The sequence below is a fragment of the Rhodnius prolixus genome, unplaced genomic scaffold (genome assembly GCF_049639745.1).
Source record: "Rhodnius prolixus isolate KJV_2025 unplaced genomic scaffold, Rpr scaffold_15, whole genome shotgun sequence".
NCBI lineage: Eukaryota > Metazoa > Arthropoda > Insecta > Hemiptera > Reduviidae > Rhodnius > Rhodnius prolixus.
The window spans coordinates 6,585,457-6,612,185 of record NW_027411605.1 but is presented as its reverse complement, the minus strand read 5'-3'; the positions used below and the strand labels follow the sequence as shown (position 1 = coordinate 6,612,185).

Below are 26,729 nucleotides of genomic sequence, written 5' to 3'. Positions count from 1 at the left end.
TGTTTTTCTCAATTATAAACTATAGTTATTTTTTGCACAGATCTAAAAAGGAAGAAGATAAAAAGGGTGAAAATCTTTTGGGTCATGAAATTCTGAAAAATTATGGCCGTTCTATATCTCCCACTGTGAACCACGTATTCGTATGAAATTTTTTTCTCTTATACATTTTGTTTTTCTCAATTATAAACTATAGTTATTTTGTGCACAGATCTAAAAAGGTAGGAGATATAAAGGGTTGAAAATTTTTTGGGTCATGAAATTCTGTAAAATTATGGCTGTTCTATATCTCCCACTGTGAACCACGTAATCGTATAAAATTTTGTTCTTTTCTACACTTTGTTTTTCTCAATTATAAATTATAGTTATTTTGTGGACAGATCTAAAATGGTAGGAGATATAAAGGGTTGAAAATTTTTTGGGTCATGAAATTCTGAAAAATTATGGCCTTTCTATATCTCCCACTGTGAACCACGTATTGATATGGAATTTTGTTCTCTTGTACACTTTGTTTTTCTCAATTATAAACTATAGTTATTTTGTGCACAGATCTATAAATGTAGAAGATATATAGGGTTGAAAATTTTTTGGGTCATGAAATTCTGTAAAATTATGGCCGTTCTATATCTCCTACTGTGAACCACGTATTGATATAGAATTTTGTTCTTTTGTACACTTTGGTTTTCTTAATTATAAGCTATAGTTTTTTTGTGCACAGATGTAAAATGGTAGATGATATAAAGGGTAGAAAATTTTTTGGGTCATGAAATTCTGTAAAATTATGGCCGTTCTATATCTCCCACTGTGAACCATGTATTGGTTTGGAATTTTGTTCTTTTGTACACTTTGTTTTTCTCAATTATAAACTATAGTTATTTTGTGCACAGATCTAAAAAGGTAGAAGATATGAAGGGTTGAAAATTTTTTGGGTCATGAAATTCTGTAAAATTATAGCCGTTCTATATCTCCCACTGTGAACCACGTATTCGTATGAAATTTTGTTCTCTTGTACACTTTGTTTTTCTCAATTATAAACTATAGTTATTTTGTGTACAGATCTAAAAAGGTAGAAGATATAAAGGGTTGAAAATTTTTTGGGTCATGAAATTCTGTAAAATTATGGCCGTTCTATATCTCCCACTGTGATCCACGTATTCGTATGAAATGTTGTTCTCTTGTACACTTTGTTTTTCCCAATTATAAATTATAGTTATTTTGTGGACAGATCTAAAAAGGTAGGAGATATAAAGGGTTGAAAATTTTTTGGGTCATGAAATTCTGTAAAATTATGGCCGTTCTATATCTCCTACTGTGAACCACGTATTGATATGGAATTTTTTTCTCTTATACATTTTGTTTTTCTCAATTATAGGCTATAGTTATTTTGTGCACAGATCTAAAAAGGTAGAAGATTTAAAGGGTTGAAAATCTTTTGGGTCATGAAATTCTGTAAAATTAGGGTCGTTCTATATCTCCCACTGTGAACCACGTATTGATATGGAATTTGGTTCTCTTGTACACTTTGTTTTTCTCAATTATGAACTATAGTTATTTTGTGCACAGATCTAAAAAGGTAGAAGATATAAAGGGCTGAAAATCTTTTGGGTCATGAAATTCTGTAAAATTATGGCCGTTCTATATCTCCCAATGTGAACCACGTATTGATATGGAATTTTGATCTCTTGTACACTTTGTTTTTCTCAATTATGAACTATAGTTATTTTGTGCACAGATCTAAAAAGGTAGAAGATATGAAGGGTTGAAAATTTTTTGGGTCATGAAATTCTGTAAAATTCTGGCCGTTCTATATCTCCTACTGTGAACCACGTATTGATATGGAATTTTTTTCTCTTATACATTTTGTTTTTCTCAATTATAAACTATAGTTATTTTGTGCACAGATCTAAAAAGGTAGAAGATATAAAGGGTTGAAAATTTTTTGGGTCATAAAATTCTGTAAAATTATGGCCGTTCTATATCTCCCACTGTGATCCACGTATTCGTATGAAATTTTGTTCTCTTGTACACTTTGTTTTTCCCAATTATAAATTATAGTTATTTTGTGCACAGATCTAAAAAGGTAGAAGATATAAAGGGTTGAAAATTTTTTGGGTCATGAAATTCTGTAAAATTATGGCCGTTCTATATCTCCCACTGTGAACCACGTATTCGTATGAAATTTTGTTCTCTTGTACACTTTGTTTTTCTCAATTATAAACTATAGTTATTTTTTGCACAGATCTAAAAAGGTAGAAGATATAAAGGGTGAAAATCTTTTGGGTCATGAAATTCTGTAAAATTATGGCCGTTTTATATCTCCCTCTGTGATCCACGAGGTCGTATGAAATTTTGTTCTCTTGTACACTTTGTTTTTCTCAATTATAGATTATAGTTATTTTTTGGACAGATCTAAAAAGGTAGGAGATATAAAGGGTTGACAATTTTTTGGGTCATGAAATTCTGTAAAATTATGGTCGTTCTATATCTCCCACTGTGAACCACGTATTGATATGGAATTTGGTTCTCTTGTACACTTTGTTTTTCTCAATTATGAACTATAGTTATTTTGTGCGCAGATCTAAAAAGGTAGAAGATATGAAGGGTTGAAAATTTTTTGGGTCATGAAATTCTGTAAAATTCTGGCCGTTCTATATCTCCTACTGTGAACCACGTATTGATATGGAATTTTTTTCTCTTATACATTTTGTTTTTCTCAATTATAAACTATAGTTATTTTGTGCACAGATCTAAAAAGGTAGAAGATATAAAGGGTTGAAAATTTTTTGGGTCATGAAATTCTGTAAAATTATGGCCGTTCTATATCTCCCACTGTGATCCTCGTATTCGTATGAAATTTTGTTCTCTTGTACACTTTGTTTTTCCCAATTATAAATTATAGTTATTTTGTGCACAGATCTAAAAAGGTAGAAGATATAAAGGGTTGAAAATTTTTTGGGTCATGAAATTCTGAAAAATTATGGCCGTTCTATATCTCCCACTGTGAACCACGTATTCGTATGAAATTTTGTTCTCTTGTACACTTAGTTTTTCTCAATTATAAACTATAGTTACTTTTTGCACAGATCTAAAAAGGTAGAAGATATAAAGGGTTGAATATTTTTTGGGTCATGAAATTCTGTAAAATTCTGGCCGTTCTATATCTCCCACTGTGAACCACGTATTGATATGGAATTTTTTTCTCTTACACACTTTGTTTTTCTCAATTATAAACTATAGTTATTTTTTGCACAGATCTAAAATGGTAGTAGATATAAATGGTTGAAAATTTTTTGGGTCATGAAATTCCGTAAAATTATGGCGTTCTATATCTCCCACTGTGAACCATGTATTAGTATGGAATTTTGTTCTCTTGTACACTTTGTTTTTCTCAATTATAAACTATAGTTATTTTGTGCACAGATCTAAAAAGTAGAAGATATAAAGGGTTGAAAATTTTTTGGGTCATGTAATTCTGTAAAATTCTGGCCGTTCTATATCTCCCACTGTGAACCACGTATTGGTATGGAATTTTTTTCTCTTGTACACTTTGTTTTTCTCAATTATAAACTATAGTTATTTTGTGCACAGATCTAAAAAGGTAGAAGATATAAAGGGTTGAAAATGTTTTGGGTCATGAAATTCTGTAAAATTATGGCCGTTCTATATCTCCCACTGTGAACCACGTATTCGTATGAAATGTTGTTCTCTTGTACACTTTGTTTTTCTCAATTATAAACTATAGTTATTTTGTGCACAGATCTATAATTTTAGAAGATCTAAAGCAGTGGTTCTTAACCGGTGTTCCGCGAATATGGTCCAAGTATTCCGCAAAATTTAAATTTTAAATGTATTGAAATTTGGAAACTTAGTTAAGATAGGAAAACAAAAAATTGTTCCTTTTTTTTTTTTAATTTGAATTTAATTTTAAGTTCTTGCTAAATACCGAATTTCAAATTATTTAATGTTAGTGTTCCGCGAGGAAAATATATACATATAATTGTGTTCCGCGTCTATGAAATGGTTAAGAACTACTGGTCTAGAGACTCGTGAAGAAGTCCAAGTCTACAAAAATTAACCGAAAAGTATTTATTGAAGACGCTTAGAAAAACGGCCTCGCCAATACGTGGTTCGAACCATTGGTTGAAAAGCCATAAAAGTGGATGATTAAATTAGTTTGATTAACGATTGAAATTGAACTAATTCGGTGATTAAAATTAATGTTCAATTTATTTCTCAGATTTAATCATAATTTTTTTAGTTTGATTAACGATTAAATCTGAAATTTAATTGATTAAATAATTGTCATATGATTAAAATTACTATTAAATTCTGATTAAAATTAAAAATAAATTTAATCAATTAAATTTAGAATTTAATTTTTTTTTTTTAATCAGTGCCCAACTCTGCTCTAGACTAGTACCGACTCCTTCCAAAAGATATATTTCTAGTTCAGTCCTTTTTCCAAAACCGTCTATAGAAACTCCTTACCTGTATAGATCGTCAGCCTAAGCACTCTGCCGCTAAATACTTTCAGATGATCCTTCTCTTCAGACATTAGAGAGTTACGTATATTTTCCTTTAAATTCTCTTTTAGCGGTAGGTTTTTCCTCTTTTTTCCCTAATTATAATCTCATATAATCTCGCCAAGGAGATTATACGGATTGAGACTTAAAAACTTCTTCATGTCTATCTACAATATGTTTACGTTTTAAGTGGAGTTAGTATTAGTGAAGTTATGTATTCGTAATTTTGAGAAAAAGACTTTCTATTTATTTATTCGAAACATTCATTAAGTCTAAAGAATAAATTTAAAAAAAACTGTGATTTTTTTTAGCATCACATGCCTCACAAATTAAATTTCCCAAGTCCCATCTTGTATATTTCTTTTTATCTTAGGCCCTCCTTGTATGCGGCACGCCACGCCTTGTAGCAACTGGATGTAGGACAACTAAGCTAGCGAGAGAAAGGAATACGTTATACAATGGATATTCTGTAACAATAAGGTTGGCAACAATGATATATAAGAGCATTGCTGTCACTGTGTAAACATACTATGCTTACAATGCAGCGCGTTGTTACGTTCATCTTAACTATTCATTTCCGCTAATGAATCTCCTCCAATAACAATACACAGGCTTCAAGTCAGACTGATCTTGTAGACGGAAACAGAATTCAGAATACATAAACTGCAGTTTAAAAATTCTTTCATGGACCACCCGTGGATGATTTAAGATTGTATTAGTGAAATTAAAGAGTTCTAATTGATTCAAACACAATTACAATATTTTATTAATTGATTATTCGCCACATTAGTTTTAAATCTGTAGATGATTTGGAGGACACAAGCAGCGTGACCTTTTCTACCTGAATAATTAGTGAGAAATTTATTTTAAAAAATACAAAAAAAGAAACCTGCACAGTATTCAAGGTAATATAAGGAAGTGTGTAATTATAATTCATGATGTAGTTTGTTTATGTGGGAGTGACGTCAGATGGCGCCGCAGATAGTATCGCAGTGGGAACCGATAATCGGCTGTTCTTGCTCTAACTTTGGCACCTCCAGCCCAGAACCAGAACTAGACTAGAGTCATGCTGGCTAGAATGACTAGTAGATAGTGTGACTAGAGAGGCGGTCCTGGGCCGATCAGCTGGGCGCAGTGTTGCCACTGCAATGTTGTTAGTGTTGAGACCATAACACATACAATGACTCACTATCAGTTGGCGGCCTGACGTACTGTCACTTATCTAAAAATTTTGTAATCTCTTGATTATACAAGTATTATACTAATATACTCGTACTTTAGGATCTTTTAAATTTAAACAATTAGTCAATAAAACATTTTAAAGAGTGCGGAGCCCTCCCACCAGAAACCTCTTTATAAACAATTTGCGTTAAAGGAAAGTTGAACTAAAGCAATACTTCCTCTTAGAACGGGCATCAAAAAATTTGAACACACACGACTAACTACTATTCTCAAGGTTATTATAACTCGCAAATTTCCCTTAAACATCGAACATTTGACTCATATTTTTTATTCTTACCAACTTTATACAGTTGGCAACCGTACTTTACTCTGAAATATAACCTTAATGAAGCCTCTCTCAGCTCATTCCCAAAAACTGTTTTGAAATGATGTTTATGTGTGCACGAACTGTACAGAATAGCCTGGAAGAAATAAATTCTCGTTCCGTTACTGCACCTTTCTTTTAAAAAATAAATTATTCCTGGACGATTCGAGATAAGGACACTTGAGAGAAGAGATAGCATTTCAGAGAAATGTACACCTTGAGTAATGTAAGTTAAACGTCTTGATTAAATTCTAAGTTCGCTAAAGATTGTACCACATTAATCAAAATGTAGTTTTCTCTTAGTTTTGCTTGCTACATTTTCTCCAAACTTCATGTTTATATCAATATTGTTTTATTTTATTAGTTTCTCTGAGAAAATTCGTTTATGGCATTTTGAGGTGTGTTAAAGTTGTGTATACTCGTAAGTCAACAACTTCTGAATTGCCGTAAGAGATAGTCAAGTGAGTGTACACACAAGGTTTTTTTTTTTTCAATTAAAAGAGACGTAAGAGTGGACTTTAAAACAGGAAGTGAGCGGAAGGGAAGCGGACCGGTAGAGGGACACAGGGGAGGTGTTCTCGCACACACACTGCCAGTTCATTCATACCGTCTCTCCAATCAACTTGTACAGATGAATGAAGTGATACCGTCTGAGTGCGACAGCACCAGTATGTTAATGAGAGCGCCACTATCTAGATGGCAGTGCATTTGTGTATTCTGTACTTCTATCTCACTCACAAAGACCTCTTGACCGGACACAGTCGCCTGTCTGTCGCAGCCAGCAAATCTTTACCTGTCCTCTATGATACAAAGCATTGACTGCCTTGAGTCAGTGTTTCTTATCACCTACTGGAAGAGCTGCTCTCTGGGCGTTAAAAACTTCCTCGAAAAGTTTTGAACCATGTCCTTTTCTATGGACAGTCAGCGCCAATGTCTGCAGTCCGGAAATGTTATGCTCTTAGACAAACCAATTTTTAAAACATTTTCTTGCTTTGAAAGGCCCTTAAAATTCAAGTCATGTGAATACCAGGTATTTTATTATTCATATAGGCCTTTTTTGTTCAGTAGGAGGCCTTTGTCTTTGTTTACGCAATTTACCATTTTATTCACATCCTGAAGAAGTTTGTTTCTTTTTTTCTACTCTATCTGTAAGAGAGGGTATTGTAGTCGTGCGGATTTTGAGTCGTGGAAATAGCCGTTATTAAAATTGTTGTGAGCGTTCACACCACAGTTTTCTGCATGCATGGCGACAGATAGAAAGAAAGATGGGAAGAGAGACTGATCCTGCAAACTTCTGCAAAGATTTACACACAACGTTCAAGTGAATTCTAGATTCTTCTAAATACCTAAAAACATCTGTGATCACTTTTTTAAAAGTATCAAAAATAATTTTTCTACCTTACTTGCTTGTTGCAGGATTCGTCCGCAGCTGCCCAGAGAGATCATAGATATGTGCCGCGTATGTACGAACGTTACCCCAAATGAGCCTCAAGTCACCCTAGGCTCTGACAAATCTTTCACCTACGATTATGTATTCGACCAGCTCAGTGACCAGGCTACCATCTACGAAACATGCGCGAAGACGTTGGTGCAAGGGTCCTTGGAAGGATACAATGCCACAGTGCTTGCCTATGGTCAGGTAAGAGTCACTGATGTTAACTTCTTAGAGGAACCATAAGGTTGTTTATGTTACGTAATTATTCCATTCTCTTACTAAATGAACTCAGAGAACTACCATCTCCCAGGATGTTCCGAAGATTCCACTTCTCTTTCTTTTAAGCTCAGTCTTGTCTTCATCTTAAATTATCAGCCAAAATTCATTTTTTCAATATTTTTTTTCTTTCAATCCAGCATATAATTCCAATCAAGCGACTTAGAGTTCAAGTTTTCGATATACTCGTTCCCCAAGCCTAAGGGAACCCTGTTTGCTTCAAAGTATCCGAACAGGTGTTTTTCTATTAGAATTGTCATTTCGAAGGAGGTACGGTCGAACGAAGATTGAGCAACTGCATTTGGTGCAGAGACTCCATTTCCTGGACATTTTCCGAATCAAACTTTCTTATTTCAGCTTTCATCTTACTTCTTTAAATTACTAATTTTATTTTTTATTCAAAACAATTATTTATCGTCACCTTATTGTTTCAGACCGGTAGTGGTAAGACATACACGATGGGCACTGGTTTTGATGTGGAATTTCAGTCTGGCGATCAGACAGGCATAATTCCTCGTGCCATACACGAACTGTTCTCTGGCATCGCCCAAATCACAGAGGATGCAAAATCGAGGGGCCAGCCACCACCACAGTTCAAAGTGTCCGCCCAGTTCTTGGAACTGTACAACGAGGAGATCAAAGATCTGTTTGATCAGACAAGGGACTATTCGGCTACCAAGGTAGTGTTTTACTCCTACCATTTTATTATGTTTATATTTATAATTGTTTTTTATTATTTTAATATAATTATAATAATAATAGTAATATTTCCTGATGTTCTGTCGACAGGGAAAGAGTGGCATTAGAATACATGAGGACTGCAGCCACTGTATTTACCTGACTGGTGTGAAGAGCGAAAGGGTCAGCTCGGCGGAAGAAGCTCTACAGTGGTTGAGGCAGGGCGCCCTATCTAGGACGACCGCCAGCACCCAGATGAACACTCAGTCATCCAGGAGTCATGCCATCTTTACGTTGCATATCAAACAGCAGCGGCTCGTCAAACTTGAGGTGATTGTAGATTACATTGTTGCAGTCGTTTAGTTGCACGTCGACTTCTCGAACTTGTGCTCAATTTCTTTTTTTTCTTTTCCATTGCAGCATGACATTGAAGAGGATGAAGGTGCGGCGGACGTCGGAGGCGGCGATGAAGAATTTGAAACGCTCACAGCAAAGTTTCATTTCGTAGATCTGGCCGGTTCAGAACGACTGAAGAGAACCGGAGCAACCGGAGAACGTGCCAAGGAGGGGATCTCTATAAACTCTGGCCTTCTGGCGCTGGGCAATGTCATCTCTGCGCTCGGCGACCAGAGCAAGAAGGCTTTACATGTTCCTTACAGAGACAGCAAACTCACTAGGCTTCTGCAGGATTCTTTAGGAGGTGAGCACATGGTGAACACCCGGTTTGATTTTTACTCACTGATATCTTTCGTAGGAAGTATTGTGATAGTGCAGTTTTCCTAATTATTACGTCGGTTGGGTGGTTCGCATTTCTGTCGGGAAAGAGCTGGATTTTCTCTTTCCTTGGAAAACCATTTTCACACAAAAATTATTTGATCAGCAGCCTCAGTGGGTTTCCTTCTTTCACTTAAAGGTATGCTGGCTTGCTAGCAGAAATAACCGGTTTTCCAATTCTGTGTAAATGGAAAAATTTAATTATCTCCATGTTAGTAGTTTTTCCTCCTGCGGCTGCTGATTCAGCGAACCACCAGGTCAGGAAGAGAGGGGCGGCTCTAACCAATGTATGATTTTCCAGGAAATAGTCGCACCCTGATGATCGCCTGCGTGTCACCCAGCGATCGAGACTTTATGGAAACGTTAAACACCCTGAACTATGCCAATCGTGCCAGAAATATTCAGAACAAGGTGGTCATCAACCAGGACAAATCATCTCGTACGATCTCTTTACTAAAGAAGGAGATTCAGCAATTGCAACTAGAATTGCTGGAATATAAACAGGTTTGTAGATAACTTCTTTACTAGGTTTAAGGGATCTTTGAATGGAATAGATATCCATAGTGTCTTTGTTGATAGGGCAAGCGTGTGATAAATGAAGACGGATCAGAGGCTGTGAATGATATGTTCCATGAGAATACTTTGCTACAAAGTGAACTGGACAACCTGCGGACCCGAGTGAAGGGCATGCAGGAAACCATAGAATCGCTGTCGGCCAGAAACTCCGAACTACTGGCCGAAAGAGCCATGTCTCAGTGGATCAATTGCGGTCAGTGCGGCTACATTACTGCCGTTCTCAGTAGATTTTGCCTTTTATTTTAAAAGAAAACATGTCTGCTTCTTAACAACAGTTGCCTTCAAATCTTCGATTTAATAGCCAACAGCAAATTCTTGTTCACACGTTCGTTTCTTTTGCTATTGATAGCGGAAACATAATTTACTGTAACCCTCTTTTGTCCATTCACGTCACGCCTCTGATGTAACTGCCACTGTAACATTGTTGGTAACATTTCCTTACAGATGGAGAAAATAAAAACGACGACATGAGTCAAATGATTCAAGGTTATCTGGCTGAAATAGAGGGCCTTCGAGCAAAACTTTTAGAATCTGAATCCGTGTGCGGCCAACTGCGTAAAGCGGTGTCCAGGAGCAGAACCAGCATTACCTGCGGAGGCTTGAGGCCAGCATCTCCCACCGGTGGTAGTTCGATCAGTGAAAGCCGAGTGGACAGCATTCTTGAACTGGCCAAGAAAGATCTACAGAAAAACGTCGACCAGCTGAATAACAGAACTAAATTAAAGGAATCTGCCAGCGATCAGTCAGATTCTAACGAGGGTAAGTCTTACTTCTTAGATGGCCGTCGTTTCTTTTGTCAGTGTTCAAGATATACTAAAGTTATTTTAACCCGTCGCCCACCAGCGGGCTATCCTGAATTCTCCTGCGTTGATTACTAGAAATTACTGCTTTGTTTCTAAGCTTTTTATTTCATGATCTCCTTCTTCAGCTTTTTAAATGATGCCCAATATAATACTGGTTGCAGAGAGTGGCTCCAGTGAAAGCGAGGACGAGGAGGCCGAAACAGGGGAGGAGTACAGTGCGGAGCTGGCGGCACTCACGTCAGAGATTAGCATGAAGCAGCAGTTGATAGAAGAGCTGGAGAAGGCGCAGAAGCGCTTGAATAACATGAAACAACACTATGAAGACAAGTTGAGCCAGCTGCAAGCGAAGATTCTGGCCACCCAACAGGAACGAGACGCAGTTCTGGCCTCATACAGTAATTTCTATTAATTCCATAATTACTAGACTGAACGTGATTTCTATTTTAGATGTTAATTGTATTTTTTTGTATGCCTGTGTGATAGCAAACGAAAATAAACAACCGACTGAAAAAGTGAAGAAGATCAAGGAAGAATACGAAAGGAAATTGACTGACATGCAGCGAGAAATGAAGAGCTTGCAGTCGGCTAAGAAGGAGCACGCTAAACTGCTAAGAAGCCAGACCCAGTACGAGTCCCAGATCAGAACACTGTCCAATGAAGTCGGTGACATGAAGAAAACGAAGGTTGGTAATGTCTTTAAATTGGCCGGTAACACTTCAACGTACTGCTTATTTCCCAACTCATTGTAAAAGCTTTTGCTTTTAGTAAGAGTTTTTATTATCGCTGCAGGTGAAATTAATGAACAAGATGAAAGAAGAAGCGGCCAGACATAAGGAAGCGGAAAGCAGACGTAACAGGGAAATTGCTCAGTTAAGAAAGCAAACTAGGCTTGATGCAAATCTGATCAAGAATTTAGAAGCTGAGAAAAGAGCTAAAGCGATAGTTTTGAAAAGGAAACAGGAAGAGGTAAGCTGTCAAAGCTGTCATTTCCTCCATTACTCAATAGAGTGCATGCACTAAGCGTCCACCCAATTTCCTACACCAGATTTTCTTTCTACTGTAATCTTACATAAAATGTTTTGGATTATTTGTTAGTATGGGTATTTTCCCTGCTAAGTTTTGCTTTCGTTGACTTTTCATTTCTTTCAAAAGGGAAACATACCTGCTTTAACTGCTTTGGATTTTTTGTTAGTATGGGTATTTTCCCTGCTGTTTTGCTTTCGTTGACTTTTCATTTCTTTCAAAAGGGAAACATACCTGCTTTAACTGCTTTGGATTTTTTGTTTTTTCTGAAAGCGTTCACTGTTAGTTTTCCAGTATTGATTTCTCTTTTTTGGCGATATTTGCTTCACTTAGAATTCTCTCAACTTTACTGTATCGATTCTTATACTCGTTTTTGAAATCTCCTTCTGTCAAGGACTTCAACGCGGTTTCTTTCCATATGGTTTTAGAACCTTTGAGTAACTGCAAAAGAGTAACGACGAAAATTCCCACATAAACATCCAATTTATTATCAATAAAATATATTTATTAGATTATATCAAATATTTGGTTTAAAATAAGAATTATTGCCAGTAGTAAGAAATGGATTTTTTTTTTTTAGGTTTCTGCTTTGCGAAGAGTTGCAAAGTCTCACAATCGTCTGAGAGGTACTAGGGGCAAGTTGGGTGCTAAAGGTATCTCGCCGAAGGCGGCCAAACAGCGGTGGATCTCGTTGGAGAAGAGTATTTCTGAGAGCACCATGAACAAACATTCCATGGCCACACTAGAGCGGGAAATGGAGAAGTAGGTTTTTATTTATTTATTTTATTTTTACCTGGGAACACTTATGTTCTATAAATGCTAATCAGGGGAAGTATTGTAATCATGACAAATTTAGAAACAAGCATAGCTGATTGTTTGGTAGTAAAATCCATTTTGTCATTTAAAATTCTAATAACAGCCTTCAGAGAAAAAGTACGATTGACTTTTTTGGAAGGTTGTCTGAACAGAGATAGTAATTAGTTGGCAATTTTAATCTGGATATAAATTATAATTCTATAAACATTACAGGAAAATTGAAGCGCGTGCTGAACTTCAGGAAGAGCTGAAAGCCAAGGAAGCCATGCTAGCTGATCCTAGATACAAGAACAGTTCACTGGTTCAAGAAGAAGTAGAAAACCTGAAAGCCAGCCTTGAACATGTCCAAGCGACTATTTCTGATTTACAAAATGAAATACTTCAAGTTGAAGAAAATAAGGTCTAATTTATTAATTATTGGCAAAATTATTTATTTTTATTTTTAGTGTCTTTTGTATCTAGAAATTGTAAAATTGATTTTGGTCCTATAAAACATTAGGTGGTCTTTGAGAGCGGAGATTTGTTGGGATCAATGACCGACGTGTCTGAAATAGCCTACATATTGGACAAGTTGTACAGCATGGCCTTGCACCACAGCTGCTTGGTCGTCCAAAAAGATACCACTCTTCGGGAACTGCAGACAGAAAATGAGCAGGTTCTTTCATGAAAATTTTTATTTTTAAAATATTTAATATATGATCAGGCATGCAAAAAATAATACGTCAGGTGTTAATAGTAACTATCTAAAACAACTTCTTCTGGTTCTGATTATAAGATTGCTTTGGTTACAGCTGAAACGTGACAGCCAGATGCAGGAAGAACTATTGAAGCATCTTCTACAAAATCAAGGCGCTTTCAAAGAAGCTACATCTACTGGACATTCAAGTCCCGACAGCAGTAAATCTTCTAGATCGATTTCTCCTATTGACAAGTTAGTAATTCCTTACTTACCAGTTAGCGATTAGTTAAAAAGCTGAATTAATTTTTATTTATTACTATTTTATAAATCTTTAAACTAGGAGAATTATTTTATGTATTGCTTTTAACAGTGGTGTCAGTAACATCGGTCCATTCTTGAGCAACAGTTCGTCCTCTCCAGCTGTGTCGAGAAAACGTAGAAAGCGGCTGGCTTTGGCGCCCAATGAATTGCTTTTTCCAAATCCATTGCCTTTGTTGAGCCAGCAGCAGACAGGCGTGCAGGCCAGTAAGTCTGCCTTGAACAGTCCGGTCGAACAGACTGCCTCGACCGCGTTGGTGCCTCCACCCCTGACCAGGTCCCTCACCACTATCAAGTCAGTATTTTTTTTTTTCAACTTTTTATTTGTTAAGTTATTAACATCTGTTTATTTGTAACCAATGTAGTAGTTAAGTCCGCCTAAAATGCAATTTGGGGCCCTGCTAAACAGTTGTCGATTGACGAGAGGCGGTTCCGCAGCGTAGACTAAAAATTTGTGACAGATACCGACAGCATTTTATTGATGCCCGTTAATTATGTAGAAAATAGTTCATGTGTCTGTTTAACTGAATATCTTAAATATTAAAAATCGCTATTAACTGAAACTTTATATTTAGATTGCCAATAGTCTGACTGATTTTCTGAGAACTACTCATATTGTCCTAATGGTGGGCTACAACTTTATTGAACATGTTTGTCCAGGAAGATTCGATACAGGGCTCTTCTAGGGGGAAGTGGATGGACAGAATGTTCTGAAGGACTATTTGTTTTTTATGTATTTTAAAGTAGGTTGCTTGTTATTCTTTGTATTATTTATTTGAGTGTCGCCCCTCGATCAAGTTGCTCTGCGCACCCTCACGAGGCGACCTTGTAACCCAATATCAAGGAGTTCAATTTTTTTTTTTCACCATTAAGCCGCCGCGAAAGGTTCTGTATTATTTTTCTGAGCTCATTGAAGGCATGAATTATTTTTAAAATTTCTAATATTACATGTTTGTAAAATACTTGAAAATCTTTTTTATTTTTATTACACATGTTTATAAATATACTAAGATATGGGTTCTGTAAGTAGCTTGTTTTATGTGTTTGCACATGTGCTCCCAAACCAACATTGCACCAACAAAATGCACGTTTAGGGTGCAATCTGTGCCTGGCTCGCCAGTCACCCTGCGCAAAGGACTGTCCATTTCGCCGCGGGTCAACAGAAAAACCTACATCATTTCATCCTCCAACCATCCTTCCATGTAAGTTACCTCCCCCAATTAACCTAATGTTAATAAATAAATGTGTAGCTCTTTTTGTGTGTGTGTGTGTGTATTACCAAACTAATTCTAGGATTGTGCATTTCTCCTCAAATCGGCGTTACATCAATGACACTTTCACGTCAACTCATAAGCTTATTGTTCGCTTTTTTTTCGTAAAAAAAAAAAGTACTTCATTTGTATAATATGTAGTAGATAAGGAATATTAACAAAGTAATGACGACCACAGTACCTGCCACCAGAAGCCTGCAATTGATTGACGTCCTGTCGTTGTCGTCATGACAATCTTTACATAATTTATATTTTAACAATTGTTTCATATTTTGTATCTTTAACTGAACCCTGCATGCTCATAATACAAAGTTAATAAAGTGAATAACTTTCACGTACTGAATAACCTGCCCTTATTAACTTCGTTTATCTTGTCCATCGATCGTGTTTATCGATTGTTTATCTTGAATTACCACAAGTTCATAATTCGATATAAGCTTTTAGGATTGAATCGCTGCGACAGATCGTCGAAGCGCAGATTTGTGCGATGTAATATAAGGTTTTAGGGTTTCATATAGTAAAGCTGACTCCAATTTCAAAAATACTCTGATCATCAGTTAAACCAAAGTTTAACAACTTACACTGCTTATTTAAAATTATAAAACAATTAATTCGGTGTTATTCAAAAAAGATAAATAGAATAAGTGCTTGATTAAAGTAGTTCATAAAGAGTTAAACCATTAAATTTTGAAATAGAATAGTGAAAGAGTGAAACAACAGGTAGTAACACAAAATAGTTCAAAGTTTATGAAAAATACAAATAAAACATACACATATTTATTTAAATATAAATATATTTAAATAAATATTACTTTGGTTAGAGTTTGAGGGCGTACTGCTCCAGGTTTGCACTGCTACAGATACCCACCTAAATCGCCTAGGAAATCAGAGATTGCTGCCTGAACCCAGACAGATCCTGTTCGGTGAGCTTTGGGTTTTTTTATTTTCGTATTGGAAAGTATTTTTTTCTTTCGAAGAAAATGAAGGATCCGGCATAAAGTTTAAGCGAAATAATGACTAATGCACAATGTGAAGTAAGTCGCTGAGCTTGAAGAGCCGAATCCTTCTAGTCTTTAGACACGTGACGCTGCCGTCTTGTTTAATTTCTTTATTGCATGCTTAAAGTTTAAATGAATGGTAAAAATTCACATATGATGAACATTTCCTATTTTTTTTTATAAATAAAGTAAGCAATGGAGACTTCTTACTTGAAACACTTTCTTCTTCGGTAGCCAGAGGCCTATTATAGCCATATAATACCCAAGATTTCAAGGATGTGGGAGTTTAGTGGCTTGGTGTACTCCTGTTGTGTTTACTGACCCTTATCTGCTTTTACAAAAAATCGTGTCTTACATTTTTAAATATGTCTGCAAATATAAGCTTTCAATAACTGTGGTAATTCAGAAAATTATTACATTGTATGATAACTATTTAGCGACCCGGTTCTGCAAGAAGTGTGCAGTTAACATTGAAGTATTAATTATTAAATTAAATGATTTTAGATGGGTTAAAATTTTTTTTGAACTAGAGAGCAATTAACTAGTTAGCTGAGGTGGAGTTGCTGGTGGTTGTTAATACTTTAACTAGCGGTTTGCAACTAATTTCATTCATGCATTGTTTCCTCCCCCTTCCTGTCCCTTCCCCCAAAATATTACCCTGGCCGCCATCCAGGGAGAAAGGGCTGGACAGTTCACCGCCAAACTCGCCACCAATCTACCGGCGGCAGACCAGTCGCGAGGAGAACGTGTTCAATAGGCTGACATCGCAGCCGGCGCCCACTTCGCTCAGTAGGCAGTCTGGCAAGATCACTGCACACGCTTCCCGAGTAAGTCTAGTTCATATAATATAAAATGCTGCATGCTCTTTTTTTGTTCCTGTAAATAACTTTAGTCTGTAATATTTCTGTAGAGAGGCCAGAAAACACCCATCTACTGTACGCACATTGTGGAGGGTCACACCAGAGCTGTTCTAGCGTTACATGCTACCGACGAGTTCCTATTCACCGCTTCCAGAGGTAGTGTCTTCCTTAACACTGGTATCGTTCACCCAACGTTTTTTTCATTGTACTTAGGTTAATTTTACTGTAATTACCTTCAATCTGGTAATTTCTCTTGAGTTTACAGCTCTAACTAATATTGTAAGGAAGGTAAATATTGTAAGGATTTAAATCTAAAATATAAATAACAGATATAATTAACAGAAGTTAGTAAAATAACAAATTGGAAGAAAATTCATGTAGCAGAAGTGTGACTTTACGGAGTAGATTTTGGCCATTTATCGATTATTTTCGCAAAATTTCTAAATGCCAAGAAAATTCTATTTTGATTAGGAAATCGTGCTCGGATTAAAAGGAATCCGCTGCGGATTAATGACAATGAACTGAAGACCCTCGAATAGTTTCATTTCAGATAAAAGTACTATCCGCTAAAATAAAAAGTCGTTCCTGAAGATAATTATTTAGACAGAAATCTCTATTTCTAAAATTGGTTACATTCTCATTATTCCCTTTCAGGTGTTAGTAAAAATTAATTCCATACATTTACTTTAACATGTTTTTTTGCAATGCAGATCGCAATGTGGTGATGTGGGACCTGACCGAGATGAAGGAGAGCCAGGTGTTTGGCGGACATCCTAACAACGTGGTGGCCGTCAAGTTCGAACCCAACAGCCGTCTTGTGTTCAGCGTCTCTTCCTCCGTAGTTCGAGTGTGGGATATCAGGGCGTCCAAGTGTGTGCGCATGCTCAGGTTGGATTTCATTTCTAGGTGTTTTCCAAAATTCACGAAAAGTCTGGCTGATATTTTGTTAATGGAGTCATTTTGTTTTATTAGTTCATCTGGAATGTCTACTACCTGGTCTAACAATCAGATGTCGAATGGTGAAGCTCAGATTAGTGATATTGCTCTCAATGATCGAGGTTTAACTTTTTATACAGCTTCCGGCGACAGAGTGCGTGTCTGGGATCTCAGGAAGTAAGCTATTTTTTTTTCAACTCTGAAGTTCTTGGCTTTTATCAATGCACTGCCGGCATTCGGCCAGCATTCTCCCGTAACAAACAACACTGTCCGTCACCGGATAGTGAGCTGTAAGAAGTCCTGTGAAGAGAAAATCTGGATTCAAACCCGGGATCTCCGCATAGGAATCTAATATTCTCCAACCACTGAGCAAATCTCTTCCCTCCGTTTTGATAATCAAACTTTTTTTGCCCTTTTTATGTAAATCATTTCTAGTATTTTCCTTTTTTGTTTATCTCTGATTTTAGTAACGACAGAAAATAGTTTGAATTTCAAAACAGATACGAACAATGTAAACAACATTCCAACTTCAGTCTATAAATCTCAACTCTAGGAAGATATTCTGCAACACAATTACTCACGGTATTATCGAAATTGTTTCAGGTTCTCTGTGATAGGTAAATTGATCGGCGGACACCAAGCGGCCGTTATGTGTCTGGCTGTGTCAGGGTCTAGCACTGGCGAGGATCTGGTGGTCACCGGCTCTAAAGACCACTACATCAAGGTAATTCGTCTTCTTACAACGATAGAAGCTATTTATTTAGGAGAGTGAAAGAAAGATATTAATCATTTACAACGCTTAATTTTTTTGGGGGGTGCGGTCCCCGAGCGCTAGCTCATTTCCGCCCTACGACGCTTAATAGATTTCTTTGCTTACAAATATAATTATTTATCAATGAATGAGTAGAATACTCGTTTAATATATGTATATGATTCATAAATATTTGGCCAAATTCAATAACTAGTGTAAGCTCTTTTCATTCGCGAGGCCCGTAAGAAGCGCAATATACCCCATTCGCCCCTTGGAGGTGGCTTTTAAGGCACCTTCTGGTCTTCATATGAATAACTGGATTGCCAGTTAATAAATTTGATGATTATTTCAGGTTTTCGATGTTGGAGTAGAAACAGGTGGTATACTGACGCCTAGAGTTACTCTGGAACCTCCTCATTACGATGGAATAGAGTGTCTTGCCATCCAAGGAAATACACTTTTTTCTGGTTCTAGAGACTGCATTATCAAAAAATGGAGCCTGGATAATCATGAACTGCTATTGGTTAGTGAATTTCTGAATCCATATAATTAATAAAGAACATGGTGTTTGGTACTGTTGCTACAAAAAGGTTTGTTGATCATGTTCGCAGTCGCTGAATGGTGCTCACAAAGACTGGGTGACTGGCATGTGTCTCTCACCGGGTGGCTCGGTACTGCTATCTGGTTGCAGAGATGGTACTGTGAAGCTGTGGTCCACTGACAACTGTGTTCAGCTGGCCGAAATCAAGGCCCATACCTCACCCATTAACGCCATCGTGTCGAATTCATCGCATGTATTCACTGCGGCAAGGTATACTATTGATGCATTCAACTTACATGTATTACTTAACAAACACAACTGCTTATACCGTAGTTTGGCACTCAGATTTACTTTTGAAGTTTATTAGATCTATTTGAAAAAAATTAGTGCGTTAAAAATGACATTATAGTAAGTAATCTTGGTACAGCATAGACTTCCATATCTTCAAATGTATTTCCGGTCTATCTTACGCAAGCCTCATGTTCATGTAGGTAGTTGTCTTTTAATAGCGCATAGATTCCCATAATCCTCGTTCAGCCAGGGTCGCTAGTAGTTCGTCCCTTGAACATCAGAATTATTTCTCTCGTTTGAAGTTTTTCTAAAAACCTCTACAATTCTACGACAGAAAAGTCTTCTAAAAATCTGCCCTTGAAAAGAACAGGTTTCAATTTTGATTTCAGTTTTCTGAAGGCTGAGAAACATTTAAAATTTACTTCAGACTGATTTGATTCTATTTGGAATTTTCAGTATTTTTCTTATTTGAAAATTCTATTAAAGACAATTCTAGGAGAGGGGCTTTTTTTTTTCTTTTTTTTTATTGAAATATTTGGCCATAGCATTTTTATTATAGTAAAGAGGATTCAATTATTTGCTAAACTTCCATGTTTGAAGAGAAGGCATTACCTGAAGCACCACTTCCATCGAGAAAGTAAATGTGATAATTTCGCTGAAACTGAAGTGCAGAAGTTATTTCTTTTTTATCTGATGTCTGTGAGTAATCCAACAGCTACCTGAAGATGCTTAAAGCGTCAGATACAATGGTTGTATATGATCATAAATACCAAAAATTAATGAAAAGATGATTTTTTAACAAAAAAACAAAAAACAGTCGTTTTGTTTCCTTTATTATAAAATGTGTAAGAGCGAGGAGTGTAGGTGAATGTAGAAGCTGGATAGAATATTGAAGTCTCAGATTCCCGAAACTAAATATGAAGGAAATTTACTTTAAAATAAAAGAAAAATTGTATTGTGAAGTGGAAAATCGCAAGTGTCAATGCTCATGAAGAAATTCGTACCCGGAATCTTACTGAACAAGGATCACATTCTCTCATTAGATCAAGGAGGTTGTTGCAAGGCAAAAATATTACATCATAGCTGTATAACCTTACTTAAATCCTTTTACAAGAAAAATTCGTTTTGTGGGGACGAGTTATTTGCTTCCCTTTTAGGTTATATTTTAGTGTAATGTGAGGATTTATAAACTAATATAATGTTAACTTACATAATGTTGATAAAAATTAAATATTCTGAAGAAAATTTGTCAGAAACTTAAGAATCGTAGGAAAAGCAAATTGTGTTTGTGTTCACGCCTTTTATTTTATTTTTATTATTTTTTTTATTATTATTTTTTTTTTGCGCATCAACAGCTGAGGTTATTAGCGCCCGGAGCTTTTTCCAGTGCACTGCCGGCCTCCGGACAGTGTTCTCTCGTTACAGACAACACTGTCCATCACCGGACAGTGAGCTGTAAGAAGCTCCTAGGAAGAGAAAATCTAAGGGTCAGCTGCTGGATTCGAACCCGGGACCTCCGCGTGGGAGTCCAGTATGCTAACCTCATAGCTAATCCCTTCCCTTGTTTTTATTATTATTATTATTATTATTATTATTGCTGCATAATCATTCTGTTGGAACAATGTAGTGCGCATGTTGCTTTCAAATAGTAAGTTCATTTGTCGAAGAGCTTGAATTTGGCTGCAATAAAGGGTTGCGATTTAAGTCTTTGGTATTATTCAAGCACATAGTTTCCATTGCGAACATGGTGACTGCAAATCTCAATAAATTGTTTTAAGCTCGACCCCTGTAGCAAATAATCTTCACTAATGCTCCCTTTACACTGTTGGTGTGGCTTATGTGTAAAAGTGTAGCGGGTATTTGTTCAGAAGTGTGCGAAAGATGTATGGTGCGAACTTACTGAACCCTCCATGACGTGTATGTATTTATTTTACATATAATTTGAAATGAAGCGAATGGAATATCAAATTGAAAACATTCACTTGAACTTATGCTTCATAAATATGTATTTGTTTTTGTACTTGTTGCACTAAGCACTGAGTGTCTAATGGCTTGACCAAAATGAAGAGCAAATAAATATTTATAAATTACCAAAAAAAAAAGAACTCGTCTGAAATGTTATTTTCAGACATTTTTGTTGTTTGACTGTTAACAGTACTGGAGAAGTGAAAATGTGGAAGGAAAACTCGTCAAATAGTGGAACAGTGGCGGTCGGCACTATGCTGGAGCCGCAACCCGATATCATGACTATGTCAACTGGCCATATTTTCCAGTTATCAGTTTAAATAAAATAATAATAATAAAACAAATTAAAAAAATCGCCTTCCAGAAAAGAGTCTCTAATTTAAAAAAAAAATTGGTCAAACTGTAATCTTGAAGTATGCTTTCTAAAACTTACAACATTGAATTCATAAGTCTTTAGGCTTCAACATCTAGCTTCATGATTGCAATTAGAAGAACAATAATGTTTAGACGAGTTGATGAAATCTTTAAAAATGTTATCAGTATGTTCCAAAATTATAGATCATTGCATATTTTCAATGTAATCACTCATTTTTATATAATCAAAATTATAATAGCTCGATAACGTAGAAGTTTTTTGCTGGTTGCAGCAAAGACATGGCGTTTAAATAATAATTGAGTCATTCAGCTTAAAAAATTAATCCGAAATTCTGTTTAAAGTTTATTTTAAAAAAAAATAATTATTTAATAGAATAAATAATTTGCTGGAGCTGGTTATTGTCAATTGGCTGAGCTTTTAACGATAAAGTTGTCGAGCGAAATCAATTAACTATTACAATCAATTAACTAGTCAAATTAACTATTTACTGTAAAACATTAGCAATAATTGAAATAATGTAACATAAATAAGCTTTTATTATGTAATAAAGACATATGGTGAACAGATGCCGATGTCTTTAAAATATTGTAATAATTTTGGTTTGTTTGTAATCAATTAATTATGTAAATAGAACGGTAATTAATATTACGTTGTAACGCGCCATGAAATTCTATTTTATAGTCAATTGAATTGTATTCAATTAACAAAGATGAAAATTATGCAGGCCTTAACAAACATATAGTATTATGCCAAATAGTAGTTTAGTATATATTTTTGAAATGTGCAATTTACTATAAAATTATTTTATCTTCAAGGTTTTATTAAATATTGAAACTATGATCATTCTCTGTAATTAATATACATATTTTTTCATTTGTAGATCTTTTTTCAAATTAATTGATAATTTAGTAATTTTATTGCTGCAGAACTTAATTACTCTCTTAAGAATGGAATATAAAAGTGTTCTTTAAAGTAAATTTATAAGGGCTGTCCGGCTTAGGTCAAGTAAACTTATTGAGGGACTTAAGAGATTAATTTGCTGCTAAAGATCGCTTCGAAATGAGCGCCCAGAATCAATTAATTTTATATCGAATTTCAGATTCTGATGAATATCCTAAGTTAGCAAATGAACATCTTTTTTTTTGTTAGATGTTAAGTTAGATATTTCTGAGGAGTTCTTAAGGTAGGCCCAAACAGAAAGGGATTTGGAATGTCCTATAATGGAAGACCCTAGGAAAACTTCTGCCGAGTATAAAAATGGAACCCAATATTTTCATAGATCTATTATGTGTCATATCACTGTCAACTCGGCTTGTTTCTTAGTTTTCTATCCAAGTTAATTAAATTTTCTTTTCCTTGGAGACTGGCTCTCAGAAGAGCGCTCCCGTGTTTTATGAGGTTGTATAGTAGTAATTGTTAGCCATTAATTTCACTTCTAAGAGATTGTTTTTTTTTTTAAGTATTTATTTATATACGAAATTTTAGAACTGATTTAATCCACTCGAAATCATAAAAAAAGAAGTCTCGATACATTTTTCAAGTAACACTGGTATTTGTGAGTTTGGTTTATCTCACGTTGCTCCGGATTTTGGCACATCTCAGTTTTGTAGCTCCGAAAATACATTATCTATCACAGAATACAATACATTCCTTATCGTTGTTTCTTGTTTAATTGTAATAATTTTATATTTTATAATAAATTATTTTTATTCGTATATTATGTTAACATTGTTTTAGGTATGCCTATGTAAGAGGTTATTTTAATAAAAAAAATGATAAAATTTTTGTAAAAATTGATTTATTTTAAATTAGGGAAAATATTGCTCATTGTACTGCGAATTTGAGTATTATAGGAAAATAATTTCTCTGTATTATCGTAATGTCATCTAAATAGATGTATAGTTTAAGAACAAAAAAAGATAGCAATATTAAACAGCTGTTTGATTGAGATTGTTTATTGTTTACAACCTGTCTTATCGAGTATAACCAAATTGTTAAGGTACTGCACAGACTGTTCGTTTCCTTCCATTACGTGACCGAATTCCCTAGAATGTTTGTTTGGACAACTATTGATCGCTTAACAAGTGAACTTTTTTGCTATCAACAGACAGCTAGATCCTGCAACTTGTACAAGATGTTCGCACCATGTTGAGACAATATTTGCGTTTTTTTGTTTTCTTGAGGTGCGAAAATTTTGTAGCCATTGTTTCTATTCTCAGGTCTTAGCAGGCTTTAAGCCTATCTGAACTTTCTAAAACCAAACATTAGCTGCAGAGCTTCTAGGAGGAGAAAATCTAAAAGTGACTTTTACCGAAACTGGGTTTTCCAGCTAATCCAGTGAGCTTGCCTTCTTCTAATCATGGGCTTAAACTTATAATGAATTTCAGAAAGGAGGTGTTTAATTAAAGTAAGTGGTCGAAAGTTTCTTGATCTGAGTGATCAAACTTTATAAAGCTTGTTTTCTTTATTTTTGATCGGTATCGGATTTTTGGCCATTATCATTTGCTGAAGCGGTAAAAAATACAGAAAACAAACTTGACGTATGTCTTAAGTACAATAGTTGCGGACCCAACTAAATTTTTAGAACAATAGGTTCCTATTATAGATTTCTTAAGTATAACTAAACTCTTGTCTGTTTCTAGTGACAACACCTGTCGGTTATGGAGACTGAATCAACGATTGGACTCGTTAGTATGACACCTTGGCAGGGTGATGTTCAGACTGATGTTGAAGATACTGAGGTTCTTGGCCAGATTGTATCGGACAGTGGTGTTGGAAACTGCCAGACGAGATCAAGTGATAGCCGAAATTTCTGCAGACCAACCCTCCACCACTTGATAAAATTGGTAGCCTAGTTTTGCGCTGACTGTAAGATCTATAGAGATCTAGATCACCAAGTGCTATTATATTCTATCAGTAGAATTGAGAATCTTATACTTTTTTTTTTTAATTCACTTCTTGACAAGTCAAAAAATAGTTAAGGTGCAATATGCGATTGGTAAGCTAAAAAAGAGATTAGTAATACCGATCCGTTGGGCCAGTGAATTGTTCAAGAGAATTAGAGAATTAGATGACGGTAGTTTAAGTCGTGAGTAATAAAGGCGGTCAAAAGGTTAGTGGAGAATCGCCTCTGAGTAGTTTGCTCATTTAGACAGAATTTTAGCAACAGGGTATACCCGTCTTTAGATTTTATTAAGCCTAAATAATGAATGTGTTCATTTTAGTCTTCCTAAATTTTAAATTACAACCGCCGAGCGATTTTGTTTGTAAATTTGTTTTTTTTTTATGTATATTTATTTATTTTTTTTTGTTTTCAAATCCATTTAAGTTCTCCAAATACATTCCTGTTTTTATTCCCATGTTATTCCTGCGATAAAGAAAATAACAAAACAACCCTTTTATCTGGCAAGAGATTACAGGGCGAGTTTAATGAAATAACAGCTGATTTTTGTAATTCACTGTTAGCTTTGTCCATAGAGATTTAATTTATTTCACTTAATTTGTAAAGACACAATCAAGTTGTTAAGTATAATGTTATCTCTCTTAATAATATATTGTATTTATTAAACATATTTATCTACTTGTTATCATTGAATTAACTTGCTAGTATTTTATTGATTTTAAACAAAACAATTGTAACAATTGCCAAAGCTAGCGAATTTTATATTGCATGTATGTACATAACAAACGTTTTATAAGATAGGTATGATTTATATTTTTGTATTTTTTATTAAAATCAGTCAAATTTGTTAATAGCATTATAGTGAGACGACGCCAAATTTGATAGCAGTTAAAATTTCCAATCAACCTTGAAATACGCATTATAAATAGTTGTTAGAAGTAAATATTTTAATAATTTATATAAATAAAACAAATTACAAGAGACAATAAACAGATTATATGTACGACATTTAAAAGTATTTGCCACAAGATAAATAGTACACTAAGAAATTCAAACCAAAATATTTATAGACTAACCACTTTTTAAAATAAATGCATTTTTTTTTAAACATTGTTTATTAATTAATCCCAATTCCCTAACATCATGATTTTATAAAGGACACTAAATTTCTTGTTGATTGCGAGAGTTTGCAGCAATACTGTATTACATACTGATTATCATTACATACTGTATTACATATAGACTGCGCTTAAGTATGAATAAATCCCAGTTTCACTGTTTATACAAGGAGCTTAAAGTAAATCTGGGTGAGAGAGGCATTATCTGGGAAATGACAATTATACTGTTTACAAGAAACAGGTTATTTTCAAATTAAGGGGCCCAATTATTTAAGCTAAATTATAACGTCAGCAGATCTGGTACCTATTATACATGTCCTGAAATACAGGTGAAATAGAAAATGTAGTCCATTTTCTGGGTCTCGTACTCCAGGAGTTTAGAATCAGATGGCTAGGGGGAAAATTATTTATCTTATGAAGGGGTGATAAATTATTTGAATGGTGACTACGGCTGGGACAATTTGTATGAGTACACCAGGAGAGCCTGGAGTTAACAGATCATATTTAATTTTACATTTCAATTTTTTCATTTTATACTTTTCAATTTTTTCTTTTAGCTTGTGAGAGTCAACTTGTCGGGCGGACTACGCTCCATGTACAAGTGTATTTTGTATATATGTATATCCAAAATTATTGTACCTACTGTTTCAAAATAAACACATTATTATTATTGTTATTACTCATATACAACAAACAAATTACTCTCCTGTGACTGAATATCTGTTTCTTCAGTTCTCCTAAACTCTTCGAAATTAAAGATTGTTATTCGAATAAGGTACCATTTCCGTTGACGTTAGCAATTGCAGTTTCATTTCGTTTGTTCTGTCACGAAATATTGATCTTAGTTCATTTTTAGGAAAATTTGTGGTTACGCCTCTTCAACAGAACCCATCATTTCTTTAGAGAAAAGTTTATTTTATTGAAGTCATCTATTCTTTTAGTTGCTGCATATTCTAGGTTAAAAAAAAAAAGTAATTTCGATAAAAAAAAAAAGTTTCGTTAGTGTCAAACCTGATTTTTCAGTAAGTAATTTCATCATTTCATTTCTTTCGTGTTGGTGGCAAGAATACAGAGTCTTATCGTTTCTGTAATACGATATACATAGCTTACATTCATATTGGTGTTTACATACAGCCCATCAGTTTTTGGTTTACAATATTGAGAAACCATGTTATGTTACGTAGCAATACTCTCAGAAAAGCGTAAAATGCTCAATTTGACAAGATATCCAAACTTGTAATTACAACTCGCAGTAAGTAGGAGAGTTCTGTCTTGT

General features: G+C 35.0%; 1 protein-coding gene and 1 long non-coding RNA gene across 6 annotated transcripts in view; one reads left to right on the top strand and one right to left on the bottom strand.

Moving 5' to 3' along the window:
• Klp31E (kinesin-like protein 31E) overlaps nt 1-25,443 on the top strand; it is a 50,571-nt gene extending 25,128 nt beyond the window's left edge. Inside the window, exons 1-25 of one of the 5 annotated variants that reach the window (XM_074129730.1) lie at nt 6,153-6,292; nt 7,483-7,705; nt 8,212-8,457; nt 8,567-8,785; nt 8,876-9,155; nt 9,531-9,733; nt 9,809-9,998; nt 10,250-10,564; nt 10,770-11,003; nt 11,092-11,291; nt 11,398-11,574; nt 12,212-12,393; nt 12,661-12,847; nt 12,947-13,102; nt 13,239-13,378; nt 13,497-13,739; nt 14,539-14,646; nt 16,387-16,540; nt 16,624-16,750; nt 17,284-17,461; nt 17,546-17,686; nt 18,113-18,233; nt 18,613-18,783; nt 18,872-19,071; nt 21,248-23,381. In XM_074129730.1, coding sequence (XP_073985831.1) covers nt 6,291-6,292; nt 7,483-7,705; nt 8,212-8,457; nt 8,567-8,785; nt 8,876-9,155; nt 9,531-9,733; nt 9,809-9,998; nt 10,250-10,564; nt 10,770-11,003; nt 11,092-11,291; nt 11,398-11,574; nt 12,212-12,393; nt 12,661-12,847; nt 12,947-13,102; nt 13,239-13,378; nt 13,497-13,739; nt 14,539-14,646; nt 16,387-16,540; nt 16,624-16,750; nt 17,284-17,461; nt 17,546-17,686; nt 18,113-18,233; nt 18,613-18,783; nt 18,872-19,071; nt 21,248-21,377 — 4,527 coding nt within the window. In that variant the 5' untranslated portion in view covers nt 6,153-6,290 and the 3' untranslated portion in view covers nt 21,378-23,381. Of the gene's footprint in view, nt 1-6,152; nt 6,293-7,482; nt 7,706-8,211; nt 8,458-8,566; nt 8,786-8,875; nt 9,156-9,530; nt 9,734-9,808; nt 9,999-10,249; nt 10,565-10,769; nt 11,004-11,091; nt 11,292-11,397; nt 11,575-12,211; nt 12,394-12,660; nt 12,848-12,946; nt 13,103-13,238; nt 13,379-13,496; nt 13,740-14,538; nt 14,647-16,386; nt 16,541-16,623; nt 16,751-17,283; nt 17,462-17,545; nt 17,687-18,112; nt 18,234-18,612; nt 18,784-18,871; nt 19,072-21,247; nt 23,382-24,075 lie in introns of those variants that run through there. The other 4 variants (XM_074129732.1, XM_074129729.1, XM_074129728.1 and 1 more) reach the window with 4 other exon arrangements.
• On the bottom strand, nt 24,703-26,697 carry LOC141454984 (uncharacterized). Its single transcript, XR_012459077.1, has 2 exons — nt 26,564-26,697; nt 24,703-26,406 (listed from the first exon to the last, which is right to left on the bottom strand). It is a non-coding gene; the product is annotated as an uncharacterized lncRNA (long non-coding RNA).
• Between the last annotated feature and the right edge of the window lie 32 nt (nt 26,698-26,729).